This window comes from Saimiri boliviensis, chromosome 14 (assembly GCF_048565385.1).
Source record: "Saimiri boliviensis isolate mSaiBol1 chromosome 14, mSaiBol1.pri, whole genome shotgun sequence".
Taxonomy (NCBI): domain Eukaryota; kingdom Metazoa; phylum Chordata; class Mammalia; order Primates; family Cebidae; genus Saimiri; species Saimiri boliviensis.
The window spans coordinates 33,289,813-33,309,358 of NC_133462.1; the positions used below are offsets into that span (position 1 = coordinate 33,289,813).

Here is a 19,546-nt window from a genome sequence, read left to right on the forward strand (position 1 = left end):
CCAAGATGGACAGATCACAAGGTTAGAAGATCGAGACCATCCTGGCTAACATGGTGAAACCGCGTCTCTACTAAAAATACAAACAATTAGCCGAGTGTGGTGGCAGGCACCTATAATCCCAGTAGGAGGCTGAGACAGGAGAATCGCTTGAACCCAGGAGGCAGAGGTTGCAGTGAAGCTGAGAGCATGCCACTGCACTCCAGCCTGGGTGACAGTGTGAGACTCTGTCTCCAAAAAAAAAAAAAAAAATATTATTTTTAGTAGAGACAGGGTTTCGCTGTGTTGACCAGGCTTGTCTCGAACTCCTGTCCTCAAATGATCCACCTCCTTGGCCTCCGAAAGTGCTGGGGTTACAGCCATGAGTCACCACGCTCAGCCCACACGTGCCATTCACGTGACTTATTTCAAATTGTTCTGGTCCATCTGCAATGCTCGTACGATGATGATGTGGGGTTGAACCTAGTCAGCGCTTAATCAGAGGCTGTGAATCAGTGAATTCCTGTGGGAAGGAACAAGGAGCCATCCCATGAACCTGCCCCTCTCTTCCTCTCCTTTGCAACCCCATGGCTGCCCCCTGTTCATCTCTTGGTTCCTGTTCCCAGGTTCGGCGTCACCCCTTTCAGTCATTGATACCCACTGCCCCTGTGCCTCTTGAGTACAGCACGCCCGGCTCTGCAGGGCAGGGCTCTCTCCATCTGCCCCCTAATAGAGGAGATGGGTGTGCTGTGAGGCACTCCGTACCCTGCCAGCCAGCAGACCCCCAGCCCAGCCCTTACCCTCCACCTTCCTCCCAGGGGCAACTCCAAGTACCACTACTATGGCCTGCGAATCAAGGCCAGCTCACCCCTGCTGCGGCTGATGGAGGACCAGCAGCATATGGCCATGCGGGGCCAGCCCTTCTCGCAGAAACAGAGGTAAGAGGGCAGGGCTGGACCCGGGGCAGGGCAGGCAGGGAAGGACACGCAGGCCATCCCCCAGCTGGCCCGCCTGCCCATTCTCCTCCAGGCTCAAGCCCATCCAGAAGATGGAAGGCATGACCAACGGCGTGGCGGTGGGGCAGCAGCAGAGCACGGGGCTGTCGGACATCAGTGCGCAGGTGCAGCAGTACCAGCAGTTCCTGGGTGAGAGCTCCCGTCCCCGCCTGTGCAGGCGGCTCCCAAAGCCAGGTGGCAGCCGGCAGCCTCTGAGCCAGGGGAGGGCTTGGTGAGAGATGCCTGAGGACCAGCAGGGGTCGCGTGAGACATCACAGTCTCCGTCCACAGTGACAGTTCTGTCTCCAGAATTTTTCTTCAAGGTAGATTCTCATTTCTTTCAATGCAAAGCATTTCTCTGTGGTTCTGAGCTCCCAATCAATCCCCTTTTTGCTACATGAGATTTTATTTGAGATGAAGTCTCACTCTGTCACCCAGGCTGGAGTGAAATGGCCTGATCTTGGCTCACTACAATCTCCGCCTCCCAGGTTCGAGCGATTTCTCCTGCCTCAGCCTCCTGAGTAGCTGGGATTACAGGCACCTGCCACCACCCACAGCTAATTTTTTTATTTTTAGTAGAGATGGGAGTTTTACCATGTTGGTCAGGCTGGTCTCAAATTCCTGACTTCGTGATCCGCCTGTCTCGGCCTCCCAAAGTGCAGGTGTGAGCCACTGCACCCAACCGAGATTTTATTTTTTAATTTTTGTTTTTATTTTTTTGAGACAGATTCTCTCTGTTGCTGAGGCTAGAGTGCAATGGCACCGTCCTGGCTCACTGCAACCTCCGCCTCCTGGGTTCAAGCGATTCTCCTGCCTCAGCCTCCTGAGTAGCTGGGACTATAGACATGGGCCACCATGCTCGGCTAATTTTGGTATTTTTAGTAGAGATGGCGTTTCACCACATTGGCCAGGCTGGTCTTGAACTCCTGCCCTCAAGTGATTCTCCCTGCTTGGCCTCCCAAAGTGCTGGGATTCCAGGCCTGAGCCACTGCACCTGGCCTACATGAGATTTCAGATCCTACCCAGATGGACATGGTTACTTGTTAGAGATGGGACAGGGCAGGTCCTCCTCCTTGTGAGTCCTGTGAGTACCACTCCATTTCCCATCCAGCTGTCCCACAGCCATGGTGTCCATGGGGGCGGGCAAGTGCCATGCTAGGACCACTCACTGGCCAAGAAGGCAGGTGTGTACCCAGTGTTTCTAAAAGTAAGCTTTAAAAAAAAAAAAAAGATGGCCAGGCGCCGTGGCTCACATCTGTAATCCCAGCACTTGGGGAGGCCGAGGCAGGAGGAATTGTTTGAGGTCAAGAGTTTGAGACCAGCCTGGCCAACATGGTGAAACTCTGCCTCTACTAAAAATACCAAAATAAGCCAGGCCTGGGGGTGGGTGCCTGTAATTCCAGCTACTCAGGAGGCTAAGGCAGGAGAACTGCTTGAACCAGAGAGGTGGAGGTTGCAGTGAGCCAAGATTGCACCGCTGCACTCCAGCCTGGGTGACAGAGTGAAACTCTGTCTCAAGAAAATAAAAAAGGCCGGGTACAGTGGCTCGTGCGTGGAATCCCAGAATTTTGGAAGGCCAAGGCGGGAAAAGTTGTTTGTCCAGAAGTCTGAGACCAGACTGGGCAACACAGCAAGATCCCTCCCCTCCCTTTAAAAAAAAAAAAAAAAGACAGTAAAAATCCATGAAAACAAGGCCAAAGGATGCTAAGTAAAGAAGCAAACCCTTGGAGCCCGTAGTCCAGCCACACATCCTCAATCCTGAGCACGTAACAACTAATTTCCTCATCTGCTCGAGGCCTTGATGTCCTACGTGTCCCTTCTGTGCCTGGGTACCTAGGGGAGGGCGGGAAACAATTCTGGCAGCGTCGCGGGGCATCCCCAAGGGTGACTGTCCATGGCTAGTCCCCACTTGGGGGCAGAGTCCTGTGGTCCTGACTGCACCCTGGGGGCCACCCACTCCCTGGCCAGGTGGGTGCAGGGTTGTAGCCGGGACTCAGAGGCCTGTGTCCTGAGGGCTAGTACAAGACTCTCCTGTCCTCTATGCCAGAGGAGCATGGGCTCTCAAGTTCTCCCTGAGCTCAGCCCCTTGCCAGGCACTCTCTCCCTCCCCGCTACCATGCCTTGTCCCTCACAGGCACATGGGGGACCCCAGCCTGGCGGGAAGGTGATGACAACTCACTGGGACCCCAGGGTGGGCCAGCAGGCAGGACGAAGGGCCTCATGGTTTTCCCTGGCCCCCAGATGCCTCTCGGAGCCTCCCTGACTTCACAGAGCTCGACCTTCAGGGCAAGGCGCTGCCCGAGGGTGTCGGACCTGGGGACATCAAAGCCTTCCAGGTCCTGTACCGGGAACACTGTGAGGTAGGGCGGCCAGGTGGGCAGGCGAGTGGCGGGGACGAGGCCACAGGCATGAGAGGGCCACACTGCCCCCCAGCCTCCCTGAGCTCCGCCTCTGCCGCAGGCCATCGTCGATGTCATGGTGAACCTGCAGTTCACCCTGGTGGAGACGCTGTGGAAGACCTTCTGGAGGTACAACCTCAGCCAGCCCAGCGAGGCACCGCCACTGGCCGTGTGAGTACTGCCCAGCGACATGGGAAAGGCAAGGTGGGAGGAGGGCGTGACCCCCAATCGATTTTGACACCCAGGGTTGGGGTGCCTGCTTGTCCCCTGCAGTTTGTGGAGTGCACATGTGACTGTGTAGAATGTGTGTAACTGTCAGACTCAGGGCCGGGGGTGGCATGCCTGAGTGAGCCCAGGCGTCGGGCACGGCACCGTCTCCTACCTGGAGTGGCGGGTGCTGGGATCTGTTTGACCCCTGGATCCCATCCCACCCCTTGGGCCTGTGCCAGCTGGACCCTGGGGATCCCTGGGAGGCAGGGGGTGCTTACCTGACCCTGGGCGGGGGATGGGGGTACCTGTGCGATTCTGACACTGGGGGCAGGGCCACAGACTGCCCCAGTGACCCAGGGTTGGGGTAAGGGGGTACATGTGCCTTCTGACGCTAGGAGCAGAAATACAGAGTGCCCCAGTGATCCTGGGTTGGGAACGAGGGGGTACCTGTTCCCTTCTGACAATGGAGTCAGGACCATAGAGTGCCCCAGTGACCCGGGGTGGGGTGGGTACCCACAGGCATGACGAGGCCGAGAAGCGGCTGCCCAAAGCCATCCTGGTGCTCCTCTCCAAGTTCGAGCCCGTGCTCCAATGGACCAAGCACTGTGACAACGTGCTGTACCAGGGCCTGGTGGAAATTCTCATCCCCGATGTACTGCGGCCCATCCCCAGTGAGTGCTCGGCCTCCTCGGCACCTCCTGGCACCCACATGCCCACCCTGCCCTGACAGCCCCCTCACTGCCTCTGCCCACAGGTGCCTTGACCCAAGCAATCCGGAACTTTGCCAAGAGCCTGGAGAGCTGGCTCACCCACGCCATGGTCAACATCCCCGAGGAGATGCTGCGGGTGAAGGTGAGGGTGTGGAGGGTCCCTTCCTCCTAGCTCTGGGGCTTAGGCCTCATCTCCTCTGCTCCCAACGGCAGTAAGATTTGTTCCCACGCCTGTTTTGGCGATGCTGCCCATCAGGAAAGGGGAAGTCTCCTCCGCCTTGGGAGTGCCCTGGGTGTCGTCTTTATAAACCAGTGTCCTCCAGCACCCGCTTCTGAAATGCGAACTCTTTGCGGTGTTATTGTACCCAACACAGCATCTTTAAAAAATAAAAACCAACTGCACGTGTACAGTAGTTCCCTATTCAGACAAGCTTTGCTAGAAAGTGCCTCAGGTGCGCAGAAAGAGATAAAACTTCAGAAAGCCAACAGCATCTGTAAGGAAATGTAATACTTGCTGTTTTCAATACTGCACATTCGCTGACTACTTAGATGTTAGGAGTTTGGTGGGATGTGCCTGGGCAAAAAACGAAACAAAAAGCCACCCCTGGACACAGCGGAGACGGGCCTGCGGAGACAGCAGACGCCAGAACCAGGAGAAGAACCGGCAAGACTCACGCATTCATGTACTCACCCAACCTCCTTCTCATACACAGCAGTGAAACAGCTGGACAAAACCCCTGTCCTCTCCCAAGCTGAGATTCCAGGGTATGAAAGAAAGCGAGGCGGGGCACAGTGGCTCACGCCGTAATCCCAGCACTTTGGGAGGCCAAGGCAGGCAGATCACTTGAGGTCAGATCACTTGAGACCAGCCTGGCCAACATGGTGAAACCCCGTCTCTACTTAAAATATAAAAATTAGCCAGGCGTAGTGGTGTGTGCCTGTGGTCCCAGCCCCTTGGGAGGCTGAGGCACAAGACTCGCTTGAACCTGGGAGGTGGAGGTTGCAGTGAGTCAAGATTGTGTCTCTGCACTCCAGCCTGGGCCACAGAGGGAGATTTCTGAGACTCAGTCTCAAAAAAAAAGAAAAAAAAAAATGAAACGTCTGTCAAAGCAGTGTTTACCCTTTGTACCGCAGTGCCCTCTGCATTTCCTATTGTGTACTTTCGTTAAAAAAAAAAAAAAAAAAAAAAATTGGGCCCAGTGTCTCACGCCTATAATCCCAGCACTTTGGGAGGTGAGGCGGGTGGATCATGAGGTCAGGAGTTCGAGACATGGTCAACATGGTGAAACCCCATCTCTACTAAAATACAAAAACATGCAAATATGTAGGGCATAATAGTTTTTAAAAAATACAAAAATCAGCTGGGTGTGGTGGCGGGCACCTGTAATCCCAGCTACTCGGGAGGCTGAGGCAGGAGAGATGCTTGAGGTTGCAGTGAGCTGAGATGGCGCCACTGCACTCCAGCCTGGGCAACAGAGCATGACTCCCTCCGTCTAGAAAAAAAAAAAAAAAAAAATTGGCTCTTTCTGGCCGGTGGCTCAGTCCCAACAGTTTGGGAGGCAGAGGCAGGAGGATGACTTGAAGCCAGAAGTTTGAGACCAATCTGGCAACATGGCGAGACCCTGTCTCAATTACTATTTTTTAAAAAAATTTAAAATACGGTCCTGTGCCCTGGTCAGAACACAACAAATTGAATTGGGGAGAGGGGCGGCGCTTGTGAGTGTACACCCAAAGTTTGAAGGTTCCAACCCTTCTATCTCCCAATGGAAGTAGGGAGGCACATCCCTCCTTTTCCAGCAAAAAGGAAACAGGTTTGGAGAGGTTGCAGCGAGGTGGGGCTAGGGCTGGCGAGCTGGGGTTCCTCGGAAGGAGCAAGCCCCCCCATCCCTGCACGCAGGTGGCGGCGGCCGGCGCCTTCGCGCAGACACTACGGCGCTACACGTCCCTCAACCACCTGGCGCAGGCAGCGCGCGCTGTGCTGCAAAACACCGCGCAGATCAATCAGATGCTGAGCGACCTCAACCGCGTGGACTTCGCCAACGTGCAGGTGAGCGCGGGGCGCGGCGGGGCGGGTGAGCAAGGGGCAGCCCGGTGGGGCGTTCCAGGCCCGGGTGATGGCGGCTGAGCCCCGGGCACTTGCCCGTCCGCCCGCTGTGCCCCAGGAACAGGCCTCCTGGGTGTGCCGCTGCGAGGACCGCGTGGTGCAGCGGCTGGAGCAGGACTTCAAGGTGACGCTGCAGCAGCAGAACTCGCTGGAGCAGTGGGCGGCCTGGCTGGACGGTGTGGTGAGCCAGGTGCTCAAGCCCTACCAGGGCAGCGCCGGTTTCCCCAAGGCCGCCAAACTCTTCCTTCTCAAGTGGTCCTTCTACAGGTGCGCTTGTGGTGGGATCGGGCCTGGGCGGCACCAGGGAAGTCCCCGCGTCCCTGGGGGGCTCAGGTATTCTTCTACAAAGACCGAGCCTGCAGGCGGGCTGGTTGGGGCCCTGGACTCTACCATGTTCACCCCAGGGAAGTCTGTGTGGGATCCAGGCTGAGTCGCCGAGCTGGTGCGAGGCCGGGCATATCGTGGTGGGGAGGGGGCAAGGGGTTGGGCGGGATGGGGCCTGACTCGTCTTCTCTCCGTTGCCATCCCCAGCTCCATGGTGATACGGGACCTGACCCTGCGCAGCGCGGCCAGCTTCGGCTCCTTCCACCTCATCCGGCTGCTTTACGATGAGTACATGTACTACCTGATCGAGCACCGTGTAGCTCAGGCCAAGGGCGAAACCCCCATCGCCGTCATGGGCGAGGTGCGCACGGCAGGGAACTGGGGCCCTGCGAGCCGAGTGCTAGGCGGCAGGACCCTCACCCTTTTTCTTCTCTCCTCCCTCTAGTTCGCCAATCTGGCCACCTCCCTGAATCCCCTGGACCCCGACAAAGGTAGGTGAAGCGTGTTCCCACCCAGGGCACGGGGTCGTGGGGGTGACAACGGAGGGATTCGGGTGGAGGAGGAAGCCGCGAGGCCCCGGGGTCGTTGCCACTCCCCCCCTGAGCCGGACTTGGTCCCTGTGCCCCAGACGAGGAGGAGGAAGAGGAGGAGGAGAGCGAGGACGAGCTGCCGCAGGACATCTCGCTGGCGGCCGGTAGCGAGTCTCCCGCGCTGGGCCCAGAGGCCCTGGAGCCTCCGGCTAAGCTGGCGCGGACTGACGCGCGTGGCCTCTTCGTGCAGGCACTGCCATCCAGCTAAGCCCTCGGCCTCCCCATCCTACCTGCCCCCGCCACCCCTCCACACCAGGGTCCCTCACAGCTTCTGTGGCTTCGTGGTCACCGCTCCAGCCTCTGCCAGGGCAGGGAGGGGGCCTCCGAGACAGGGAAGGTCGGGGGCCCCCTACCCCATGGGGCCGGCACAATCAGCGGGCTGGGCGGAGCCGCAGCTGCAAACTCTTGACACAAAAGACGTGCCTTAAGGAACCCGCCGCGTGCCCAGGTGTCCCGCAGGGCATCCAGCTCAGCCCCTTGCTCCCCCGTCCCGCCCCGCAGGTCGCAGTATCTTCCCTCTAGCCCCGTCCTCCCACCACCCCAGGGGGCAGGCAGGCAGGCCCCCTCCCGTGCGAAACTGTTAACTTATTCAGCTCGCTGGCTTTGCACAGCCTGCCCTGGGCCCAGCTCTGAGCCCCGGGCCGGCGCAGGTGGGCGTCACCTGGGGACCCCCCACTGTCAGCAGCAACCCCGGTACCCCCTAGCCCCCGCAACCCCACTGCTTCCCCTTCTTGGTATTAAGTGCAATTAAAGCCGTGGGTGTCGCATCTTCTCCAGCACTGGGCCCTCCCTTGCCCCCAAGCCCGAGAAGGGAGCATTGCTCGGCCTGGCTGGGAGGAGGGCGGCAGGGGGGGCATGGCCTCCAGCTTCCAAAGAGCCACGGAGCCGGGGAATGCCCACACACCACAGCCCCCGCGCCCCGCTATCCGCCGCTGGTTTGTAATGGAACCTTCTCTGTGCTATGTTCCCGGAGACCGTGCTCCTCCGTGCCGTGCACCCCCTGCCCCCATGACTATTGTGCGATTCGTGAGCGCCGCCCGAGCGGAGTTGGTAACTTGTTGGGTTTTTTTCCAACCATCATGGCCTTATCTGTTCCAGTTTTCTTGGTGTTTTCAACCTGTGAGATAGATGTTTATGGCAAGAAAAAGGAAAAAAAAAAAAAGGCAATCTGACCTATTGCATAAAAATCACTATTTTGTGTGCTCCGCGCTACAGCTTTTGGGGCGGCCCTGCCCAGTCCCCGCGCCCACGGGCTCCCCCTCCCGGCGGTGAGTGTCCACGTGTGTGGTAGTCTAGTGTGCCGAGCTGTTTTCTACCTTTTTGTAGTCTTTCTTAAAACAATAAATTCCGCTGTGGTATTTGTCTACTGCTGACTTGCCGGGCTCTGGGGGGCCCTTGGGGCGGGAGCTCCAGGCTGCAGTTACACGGCCTCAATGAGGTTCAGAAATTAAAACATTTATTACATTAAAAACGGAGTGGGGATGGCCAGGAGGTTGCCGGCCCGGGTGGGGAAGCTGGGCAGGGAGGAACGGGTCCATTCGGCCTCCCCGAGGGCAATGTCCACAGCTGTAGCCAAGGAAAGGGGCGAAGGCATGAGGGGCCAGGCCCAGGCCCAGCTCGGGATGAAGGCGGGGCACCCTCTGTTGGCCCCTTCCCAACTTAAATAGGCATAAATAAAGTGTCCAGACCCTCAGGCCACCAGGGGCTGCCCTGCCCAGCCCTATTCCGCAGCCTAACACTAGTGCCGGTCATCAGTCGGTGGGCCAGCCGGCCGGGAAGAGGCCACCCCCGGGGAGGTAGTTGGAGTCAGTGTCCGGGGCGGCCCGGCCCTCACAGCACGATCCACGTGTATCGCTCGCTGTCTGCCAGAACCTTCAGGGAGCACCCTGCAGGGACAGGTGAGGACAAGGCATGGAGCCCCTGCCTGTCCGGCCCTGAGGCTGCACCCTCACCTGACTTGCTTCTGGCCCAGAAGGTTCCAGAAGGCAGGGACCCTGCTGAGTTGCCCTCCATATCTAGTCTGCAGCATGAAGCAGTGACCGGCTCCCAGGCCCTGTACCTTCAGGGCCCCTGGCCTGGGCCACCCTCTCCTTCCCACCCGATTCCAGCCTTCCCACCCATTTCATCAGCGCTCAGGAATCAGTGCTGGTTGAGGGCAAGCGTCCTCGGGGGCCCTGACATGGCGGGTCGCCGAGCCCCACCTTTGTGCAGCGCCTCGTTGGTCATCCTGTTGACATAGCGGCCGCTGCTCTCGGGCACTAGCCACTTCATGACCATGTCCACGCAGCTCTTGCGGTAGGAGCTCCAGACGCTGCCGCTGCGGGGCCAGGGGGTGAGTGGCTCTCATGGCCTGGCCGCCCCGACCCTGCCCCCCCAGCCCTGCCTCACCTGGTCTGCCCTTTGACTTCGGTGAGGTCGCCCACACTGACTGTCTCGAAGATGCCTGTGTTGAGATCCCATGCTACCTTGAGGCTGGTGTGATAGGTCTTTGGTCTGCAGTGGAGAGGGACAGAGGACAAGCACTGGGACGGCCTGACTCCTGAACCAGGCCCCATGCCACCTTGAGGGGTTTTTGTCTTTGGAGAAGCTATAGAGGGGCCCAGCCAGGTTGTGGCACAGGGAGAGCCTTCTCCCGTCCCCACGCCCCCACCCTGAAGTGTCTGCAAGTGGCACACCCGGTGGACAAGGAGGGCAGGGTCCCCGTGCTTACCGGAGCTGGCCCTCCTCAGTGGGGGATGGGAAGGCCAGGAGCAGCAGGCCAATGTTGATAAGGACCTGGTTGGTTTCTGGGCAGACCTGGGGCGGCACGGGGGGCAGACGACAGCAGCTCCTGAGCATGGCCCAGAGTACGGGAGGCCCTAGACCCACCTTGCCCACCCTGGGCCCACCTCTAGAATGACTATGTCGTAGTCGCTGAAAGAGCAGAACTGGTGGCCCCAAGTGGCGTCATGGCGGATGACCTCATTGATGACATATTCGAAGTCCAGTGTGAGCTGCTCCACCGTCAGGTACTGGCCCTGTGGGCGAGGGGACGGGCACAGAGGATAGTGCCAACCGCCCCCCAGCAGTTCCCCAAGGCTGCCCTCGGCCTACCCACCGCCTGCACCCACCTGGACAGCAGTCCGCTCCCGCATGGGCCGCAGGTTTCGGCCATGAAGATCGGTCACCACAAAGGGCAGGGAGATCTTGTCATCCTCGAACTCTGGGGAGGCAGGAAGTGGGGGTGGGGTGGAGGGAGGCCAGGGCCCCCTGGGTTGGCCTTCCCACCCCAGGCCCTGCCGCAGGCCTGATCCCTGCTCACCATCCTCCGGCTCCGTCCCCTCTCCAGACTCTAGCACATAGTACAGCTTGGTGTAATTGACGTAGCCAGGCTCAGGGGCAGGCGCCTCCGAGGCAGAGGGGCTGTCCCGGGGTGCTGTCTCCCCACCCAGGGCTAGGGCCTCAGAGTGCACACGGCAGCGGCTGCCAGATGGTCCTGAGCACGAGGCAGGCCGGGCTTCCTCAGGGGCCCCGCCCTTGGCCTCTTTGGCCCGGCGAAAGATGTCAGCCACAAACTCCTTGGCTTTGGCGATGGCGGGTGAGGGCTCAGGAGACCCAGAAGAACGGGCTGGGGCCGCGTCAGGGCAGAAGCTAGGGAGGGCAGGGGGCACCTCTGGGCTCTGGGGCTCAGGGAGGCTGGCAGGCGCTCGGGGGCAGGTGCTGTGGTCATACAGGATTTGGCAGAAACTCCTGTCACCTGGAAGAAAAGATGGGGTGGAGAAGTGTCAGTAAACCTGTTCAAGTCTGGGGCACTCTCCCAGCCTCGCTCAGTGTCCCGAGAGGTTTTCAGAAACCCACCTTGAGGAAATGCTTCTAGGAGACTTGGCTATGCAGAGATCAGTTTGAAACACCCAGAAGGGGAAAGACTTTTCCACGCATGCACACCATGCACACATGTGTGCAGACATTCATTCAAACCCCCACTTTTATTTTTTTTGAGACGGAGTTTCATTCTTGTTGCCCAGGCTGGAGTGCAGTGTTGTGATCTCATCTCACTGCAACCTCCACCTCCCAGGTTCAAGTGCTTCTCCTGCCTCAGCCTCCCAAGTAGCTAGGACTATACAGGCATGTGCCACCACGCCCCGGCTACTTATATTTTTAGTAGAGACAGCATTTCATCATGTTGGTCAGGCTGGTCTCGAACTCCTGACTTTGTGATCAGTCCACCTCAGCCTCGAAAAGTGTAGGGATTACAGGGCGTGAGTCACCACGCCAGGCATCAAGCCCCTTTGTTTTTATTTTCTGAGACAGAGTTCTGCTCTTTTTGCCCAGGCTGGAGTGTGATGGCACGATCTTGGCTCACCACAACCTCCGCCTCCCAGGTTCAAGAGATTCTCCTGCCTCAGCCTCCCGAGTAGCTGGGATTACAGACATGTGCCACCACCCCCGGCTAATTTTGTATTTTTAGTAGAGTCGGGGTTTCTCCGTGTTGGTCAGGCTGGTCTTGAACTCCCTGACCTCAGGTGATCCGCCCACCTCAGCCTCCCAAAGTGCTGGGATGACAGGCATGAGCCACCGCGCCTGGCCTAAAACATCTTCTGACACATGCTCTGTGGATGCACACACAGGGACCTTCATTGCTGTTCCACAGATACCCTCAACGCCCCCCACCTTCTCACTCCCCAATCCCCAGGGAGGGTTCTTCAGGTGGCCCCCAGCACCCCCTCAGCAGCCCTAGACATACGGACCCAATGGGAGAGACCCAGGCACAGCGCAGCTGGGTCCGTCACAGTCACAATTCTGTTGCCAAGTGGTCCCCAGGGCCCCCTCCCTCCCATTGCTGCCAGCCGATAGCATAATCCAGCCTCTTAACATCTGTCACTGTCAAGGGCCATCTTGTGGTTTTCACTGGCATCTTTCCGACATCAAAGATGTAAAGCAAAGGCCTGCCCATTAACCATGCCCCAAGATATCACGAGTATTTCTCTTTTTCAGAGAAAGGGGCGCTTCCCGTCCAGCACAGCAGCCGCTAGCCACCTGTGGCTACTTCAACTTAGCTACAATGAAATCCATCACAGGCTGGGATCGGTGGCTCACACCTGTAATCCCATGGCTTTGGGAGGTTGAGGTGAGTGGATCCCTTGAGGTCAGGAGTTTGAGACTAGCCTGACCAACACGGTGAAACCCTGTCTCTACTAAAAATACAAAAATTAGCCAGGTGTGATGGCAGGCACCTATAATCCCAGCTATTAGGGAGGCTGAGGCAGGAGAATCTCTTGAGCCTGGGAGGTGGAGGCTGCAGTGAGCAGAGATCGTGCCTCTGTACTCCAGCCTAGATGATAGAGCGAGACTCCATCTCAAAGAAAAACCAAGTAACAAAAACATGAGCCACATTCCAAGTGGCTCCTGGAGGCAGCCATGGTGGACACTGCAGATATGAGACATCTCAGCCACCAGAAAGATCCCTCGGGCAGGGCTGTGGAGGGTGTGGCCACATTTGGACCCTTGCATTCCTGCACCCAGGCTGTGTGACCTGGGGGAGCAGGCTCTACCTCTCTGTGCCTGGGGCCCCTCGTCTGTGTGGTGGGGTAGGAAGAGGCTGGCCTCTCGCACTACCAGGCTGCCATGAGCCCTGAGGGCCTACCTGCCGAGTGGACAGAGACGGCGCAGGCCACCAGGGAGTAGCTGGTGTTGAGCAGCACCACCTGGTCCTTCTTGAGCTGGAAGGCAGGCTGGAAGGTGGGGAAGGGGTAGACCACCTGGTACTTGGTGTGCAGCATGAAGCCGTGCCGCAGGCATTGTGCGTTCGGGTCTCCTACGACAATACACACCACAGCGGCTCACGCTTGGCCCAGAGAAGGGAGGGGGGGAGGGGAGCAGGCCGCCCTCGCCCCCTCGGCCCCCCTCACCTGGGTGGGCCCGGCTGGCATCCTGGCAAGCAGCACAGCGGCCCGGCGGTGGCACGGCCACGGTGCTGACGTAGATGTCACGGTGATTCTCATCGCTCATCATCATCATGTTCATGAGCATCCCGTTAGCCGAGCGGGTGCTGGAGGCCGGCACACCCTCAGTGGCCTGGTCGGCACCTGGTGGCCCCCGCTGCACACCCCCAGCCCCACCCAGCCATGGCTCCCCCAGGACGCGAATCTCACTTGAAGCCGAAGACGATGACCTTAGAGGCATCGCTGGGCCACTCACATACAGTCAGGTACAGGTCGCTGTAGATCTCCTCGTCCTGGAAGAGCCGGACCTGGCGGACCTGCGAGGCACGTTCAGGGTCAGTGCCAGGCCAGGTGGGATGCAGCCGAGGGGAACACTGTCTCACTGGAGGTTGCCCCAGGCACTGGTCCCAAGCCCAGCCCACCCTAAGGCCCATTCGGCTGAGTTCACACATATGCTGAGGTTACAGCACCCAGCTCCTGGGGAGGGGGGGCTTCCAGGAGTCAAGGGTCAAAGCTAAAGCCAGGTGGCTTGGTCCTAATAAAGCTAACTGGCCTGAGCTGAGCTGATACGTTCTATGGTTTTATAGGCTATGTGGAACCAAATGGAATTGCCCTATTTTTGAACCATAAAAATGGTAATTCTTTTTCTTTTTTGAGACAGAGTCACTCCATAGCCTAGGCTGGAGTGCAGTGGTGGGATCTTGGCTCACTGCAACCTCTGCCTCCCAGGTTCTAAGTGATTCTCCGGCCAAAGCCTCCAGAGTTGTTGGGATTACAGGCGCATGCCATCATGCCTGGCTAATTTTATATTTTAAGTAGAGACGGGGTTTCACTATGTCTACCAGGCTGGTCTCGAACTCCTGACCTCAGGTGATCCACCCACCTAAGTCTCCCAAAGTGGTGGGACTACAGGCGTAAGCCACCATGCCTGGCCCTGGTAATTTCATACGGTTGGATCTAACACACAGAATCTTGACAGTGACCCCATGAGTACATGATGATCATTTTATACCCAAGGAATCTGAGGCTCAGCGGGTGCTGTGTCCTGCTGGGCCATGCTATCTCAAGGGCCAGCCTGGTGCTGAAGCCTCCCGTGGGGGAGGGCCTGGCCCTACCAGCTTGAGCTTGCTGTGGACGTTGAACTCCCACCAGTACAGATGGTAGATGTAGAAGGAGAAGTCATCATCCCCACTGCTGCTGGTGTAGGAAAGGACGTAGCGGCCGCATTTGGAGAAGCCCAGGAAGATGTGTCTGTGGGGGTGGAGAGGGCACAGCAGCCAGGTCAGGGCAAGCCCGCAACCCTCACCCAGCTGCCTCCCTGGCCCGGCCCCAGCCTCACCCTGCGTAAAGGAAGTCCTCATCCACAATGTTCTTGAGGGACACACAGACCCGGGGAGGCAGCTTCCGGAAGAGGCGAGGGGAGAGCTGTCCACTGATCTGGGGAAGGGGTGGTCAGGGCACTTCAGGCCCCACCTGCAGCCCCCAGCCCCGCACCCAAGGGAGAAAGGCAGAGCAGCTCTCACCGGATCCAGCCCGGCCCAGCCCACCATAATGGTCAAAAGGAGGCCAAGCTCTGGAAGGTGGGAACAACCAGGGCAGATGGTCAACACTGAAGCCAGGAGGACCTCGCTTGAGCCTCCATCTCCACCAGGGACCCACGCCACACTTCAAGTTCCACACCACTTCAGCCTCAGGTCCCTCCTGCCTGAGCCCAGCATCACCACCTAAAGAAGGCTCCCCAGTCACCCTGCCCCATGCTGGGCCACCTGCTTCCCTCCCTGAAGGCTGTCCCTAAGCTGTGGGTATTCATCCTATTAAAGGAGGCTGGGACAGGGTCCTGACCTGCACCCATCTGTCCCCAACCCGCCAGCCTTCAAACAAGGGGGCTCCTGCTCCCCAGGGCAGCTCTGGCCTCTGCTGGAGGCCAGTCGAGGCAGATAGAAGGGTGAGCCTAAACAGTGACCCAACTCCCCCTTCCCACTTAACTGCCACCTTCCAGTGGAATCCCTCAACCCCAAAACCTCACCATGGAAGGATGTGGGGGGACTGACAGGCACAAGCCAGGCACAGGGATATCAGAGCAGCCTCAGTCTTGCTACCCAGGCTGACTGGGGAAACACAGCTCTGGCTTTAAGAGATTCCAATCTGATGGGATGAGTCCTGTCTGGGAAGCTCCTTGATGGGAGACCAGCCCTGCTCTCAAGCAGGTCTCAGAGGTCTGTCTGATGGAGGAAACAGCCAGGCCAGCCAGGCCCAGGCCGACAGAGGCGGCACAATCCCTGCCCAAGGAGCTTCCAAGCTAAGGGCGGAACCATAGCCAAGCCCAGTGGAGCTCCCAGGCTAAAGGCGGAGACTATCCCAGCCCAGGGAGCTCCCAGTCAAAAGCGGGAGACACAGCTTTGCCCTTAGGAAGCTATCAGCCTCACGAAGGAGGCGCAATCCCTGTCCGCAGAGACACGGCTTTGCCCCAGTTACTCCCCACCTGCAGGAGATTCACATTTCTGCCCTTCAGAGCTCCCAAATTGATGGGGGGAGAGAGACATCGTCTCCCAGCTCTGGGAGTTTCCAGTCTGATGGAGGAGACAGAGCCTGCTTCGGTAACTCCTGCTCTGCGGGGGAAGACTCAGCCCTATCCAGGGAGCTCCCACTTTCAATGGGAGAGGCCCACCCAGGTACAGGAACTCCCAGCTCCTGTTTGGTCGGAGCTCGGGCAGGGAGAGGAACACCAGGCGGAGGAAGCCCAAAGCCAGCGGCAGGGGCTCTGCAAAGGGGGCGGGAAGGTTCCATTGCCGAAGGACCATGAGAGCAGGGCTTTGAAAAATGGATCTAAACCTGGATCGCTCCCCCGCTCCTGATTCTCCCCGCGGCTTCTGGGGTCGCCTTCCTTCGAACCCTCTCCCCGGGGCCCCGCCCCCAACCCCCTCCATCCAAGCCCCTTTGCCGGTCACCCGACACAAACTCCAGCATCCAGGCCCCCGCCCGAGCCCCTTCCATCCAAGTCTTCTCTCCCGGGCCCCGCCCAGGCCCCTCATCCGAGCCCCCTCCCCTGGGGCCCCGCCCCCAACCCCTCACCCCGCGAACGCCCTCCTCCCTCCGCCTCCCTAGTCCGTACTCCCCACCCTCCGGCGCGCTCCCCACTCCGGCTCCACGCCTCACCTTGACCCGCTCCAGCTGCTTGAGGACGTGCTCCCGCCGCCGCCCTGCTGCCCGCTTCCCCCCGGCTCCCCCGGGGCCGCCGCCACCGCTCCCAGCCCCGCTGTTCCGCTCCGATTTCGAGCTGGGCGCCATTTTCACCCCCTCCCTCCACTTCCGGAGCAACCGGCCCCTTCGCCCCACCCCTGCCGCCTTCTCATTGGTCCTTTCTCCGGACAGCGGCCTGCCGGTTGGGTGAAAGCCCGCACTCGCGCTATGCCTGTCCATCAAAGCCGCCTCGACTCTTGATTGGTAGATACAGTAACAGCCCCCGCGGCCCTTTGCCGTATTCCCGCCCTGCCTTAAGGACGCACCACTCAGAGGTCTCGTTTGTTCGTCTAGCCCAGAAAACTTTAATTTGATAGGTGGATATCTCCGTCTGTCTCAACGGCGTCACGCCCCCTGTGGCTAGCGGGTTTCCATGGAGACCACCGGCGGTCCAGGCCCTTGGGCGGGGCGATGGGATCCTGTGGTCCACCAGGACTCGAATCTTCAGCCAGGGTCTGCCCACTCCCGGTCCGGGTGGGCAAAGGCCTGACGACTATGCCTAGGCCGAGGAAAGAGACTTTAAAAAAGGGAAAAAACGATGGGATTCGATGAAAGCTTGTTTCCGATGGGCGGGTTGGTGGGAGCATGGTGGTGGTAATGATAGCGTCAATCGATCATGTATCGCTTTACGTGTGACAGACACGGTTCTGAGCTTAAACAGTTCGATGTGGCAGGGCCCTGTTGTGCCCATTATGCAGATGATGGCGAAAAAAACAATATTTGAATCCCGGATCCGTGCATCATATTCGTGTGCGTTAACTCGTTTATTTTCTTTTTTTAGCCAGATCTCCCTTTGTCACCCAGGCTGGAGTGCAGTGGCACGATCATGGCTCACTGCAGCCTCCACCCCGGGCTCAGGTGATCCTCCCACCTCAGCCTCCCATGTAGCCGGGACCACAGTCACACACCACCGCCCGGCTTTTTTTTTTTTTTTTTTAGATCGAGTCTCACTATTGTCCCCCAGGCTGGAGTACAGTGGCGCGATCTTGGCTCACTGTAACCTCCCCCTCCCGGATTCAAGGGATTCTTCTGCCTCAGCCTCCCAAGTAGCTGGGACTGCAGGGGTACGCCACGACTCTTGGCTAGTTTTTTGTATTTTTAGTATTAGAGTCGGGGTTTCACTATGTTGGCCAGGCGGGACTCAAACTCCTTTTTTTTTTTTTTTTTTTTTTTTTTTGAGACGGAGTTTTGCTCTTGTTACCCAGGCTGGAGTGCAATGGCGTGATCTCGGCTCACCGCAACCTCCGCCTCCTGGGCTCAGGCAATTCTCCTGCCTCAGCCTCCTGAGTAGCTGGGATTACAGGCACGTGCCACCATGCCCAGCTAATTTTTTGTATTTTTAGTAGAGACAGGGTTTCACCATGTTGACCAGGATGGTCTCGATCTCTTGACCTCGTGATCCACCCGCCTTGGCCTCCCAAAGTGCTGGGATTACAGGCTTGAGCCACCGCGCCCGGCCTGGTCTCAAACTCCTAACCTCAGGTCATACACCCACCTCGGCCTCCCAAAGTGCTGGAATTACAGGAATGAGCGACCGTACCCAGCCTAATTTTTTGTGTTTTTTTGTAGAGACGGAGTTTCACCAGGTTGTTCAGGCTGGTCTCCAAATCCTGGGCTCATGTGATCCTCCCACCTCTGCTTCCCAAAGTGTTGGGATGACGGGTGTGAACCCCGACCCGTGGTCAGCTCATTTAATCCTCTGAACAATCTAGAAGATAGGTGCTTTTATTATCTCCATTTAAAAAAAAAAAATTTTTTTAAGAAACGGGTCTCACTATGTTGCCCAGGCTGCTGGCAAACTCCCGACCTCAAGCGATCCCCCCATCAGGGGACCCTCGTGAAATTCAAATGAAGTCTGTCACTCAGTGAATAGCACTGTTCCAAAGTTAGTTAATCTCTTAGATGTGACAAATGTACCATAGCTATGCAACATGTTAATACTAAAGGAAGTTAGGCCGAGACGGGAGGATGGCTTGAGCCCAGGAAATTGGGACCAGCCTGAGTAACATAGGGAAACCCCCTTCTCTACAAAATGTTTTTTTTTTTTTTTAATTAGCAGGGTGTGGTGGCATGAACCTGTGGTCCCAGCTGCATGGGAGGCTGAGGTGGGAGGATCATGTGAGCCTGGGAGTTCCAGGCTACAGTGAGCAGAGATTGAGCCACAGTGTTCCAGCCTGGGCGACAGCGTGAGATCCTGTCTCAAAACAAAACCCAAAACCAGAAAAAATTAGAGGAAATTGGGTGAAGGGAATAAAAGAACTCTGTACCTTCTTTGGAGATCTTCTGAAAATGTGGGATTGTTTCAGGCTGGGCACAGTGGCTCACACCGGTAATCCCAGCAATTTGGGAGGCCAAGGCGGGTGGATCCTGAGGTCAGGAGATCGAGGTCAACTGGCAAACATGAAGAAACCCCGTCCCTACTACAAAAATTAGCCGGGCGTGGTGGCGCGGAGCCTGCAGTTCCAGCTACTCCGGAGGCTGAGGCAGGAGAATCGCTTGAACGCAGCAGGTGGAGGTTGCTGTGAACCTAGATTGCGCCACAGCACTCCAGCCAGGGTGACAACTCCATCTCAAAAAAAGAAAAAAGACCTTTATTTACGATTATGCTTTGTTTTTATTTTATTTGGTTTATTATTTTTTGGTTTTGAGACAGGGTCTCACTCTGTCACCCAGGCTGGAGTACAGAGGCACCAACTCATCTCACTGCAACCTCCGCCTCCTGGGTTCAAGTGATTCTCCTGCCTTAGCTTCCCGAGTAGCTGGGATTACAGGTACCGCCACTATGCCTGGCTAATTTTTGTATTTTTAATAGAGATGGGGTTTCACCGTCCCTATTAAATGAGGCTGGTCTTGAATTTCTGACTTCAGGTCATCTGCCCACCTTGGCCTCCCAAAGTGTTGGGATTACAAGAGTGAGCCACCATGCCCAGCCTAATTTTTAAATTCTTTTTTATAGAGATGGGCTCTTGCTGCGTTGCCCAGGCTGTTCTCGAATTTCTGGCTTCAAGTGATCTTCCCACCTTCACCTCCCAAAGTGCTGAGATCACAGGCATGAGCCACCGTGCGCAGCCAGGCTT

General features: G+C 57.7%; 2 protein-coding genes across 3 annotated transcripts in view; one reads left to right on the plus strand and one right to left on the minus strand.

Moving 5' to 3' along the window:
* Positions 1–8,678, plus strand: part of RFX1 (regulatory factor X1) — a 47,654-nt gene extending 38,976 nt beyond the window's left edge. The window contains exons 12-22 of one of the 2 annotated variants that reach the window (XM_039466067.2): positions 795–914; positions 1,006–1,121; positions 3,213–3,331; positions 3,432–3,541; positions 4,100–4,251; positions 4,335–4,432; positions 6,188–6,337; positions 6,453–6,661; positions 6,926–7,079; positions 7,164–7,209; positions 7,347–8,678. In XM_039466067.2, the coding sequence (XP_039322001.2) occupies positions 795–914; positions 1,006–1,121; positions 3,213–3,331; positions 3,432–3,541; positions 4,100–4,251; positions 4,335–4,432; positions 6,188–6,337; positions 6,453–6,661; positions 6,926–7,079; positions 7,164–7,209; positions 7,347–7,516 (1,444 nt within the window). In that variant the 3' untranslated portion in view covers positions 7,517–8,678. The remainder of the gene's footprint in view (positions 1–794; positions 915–1,005; positions 1,122–3,212; positions 3,332–3,431; positions 3,542–4,099; positions 4,252–4,334; positions 4,433–6,187; positions 6,338–6,452; positions 6,662–6,925; positions 7,080–7,163; positions 7,210–7,346) is intronic. The other variant, XM_003941705.4, reaches the window with a different exon arrangement.
* Positions 8,679–8,742: 64 nt separating this feature from the next.
* On the minus strand, positions 8,743–16,542 carry DCAF15 (DDB1 and CUL4 associated factor 15). The gene is made up of 13 exons (XM_039466068.2): positions 16,386–16,542; positions 14,569–14,666; positions 14,345–14,480; positions 13,440–13,546; positions 13,197–13,336; positions 12,932–13,102; positions 10,610–11,044; positions 10,419–10,510; positions 10,197–10,325; positions 10,019–10,104; positions 9,697–9,801; positions 9,510–9,625; positions 8,743–9,194 (listed from the first exon to the last, which is right to left on the minus strand). Exons 1-13 carry the CDS (start codon positions 16,515–16,517, stop codon positions 9,139–9,141), a joined length of 1,803 nt encoding a protein of 600 aa, XP_039322002.2. The 5' UTR covers positions 16,518–16,542; the 3' UTR covers positions 8,743–9,138.
* Positions 16,543–19,546: the final 3,004 nt, after the last annotated feature.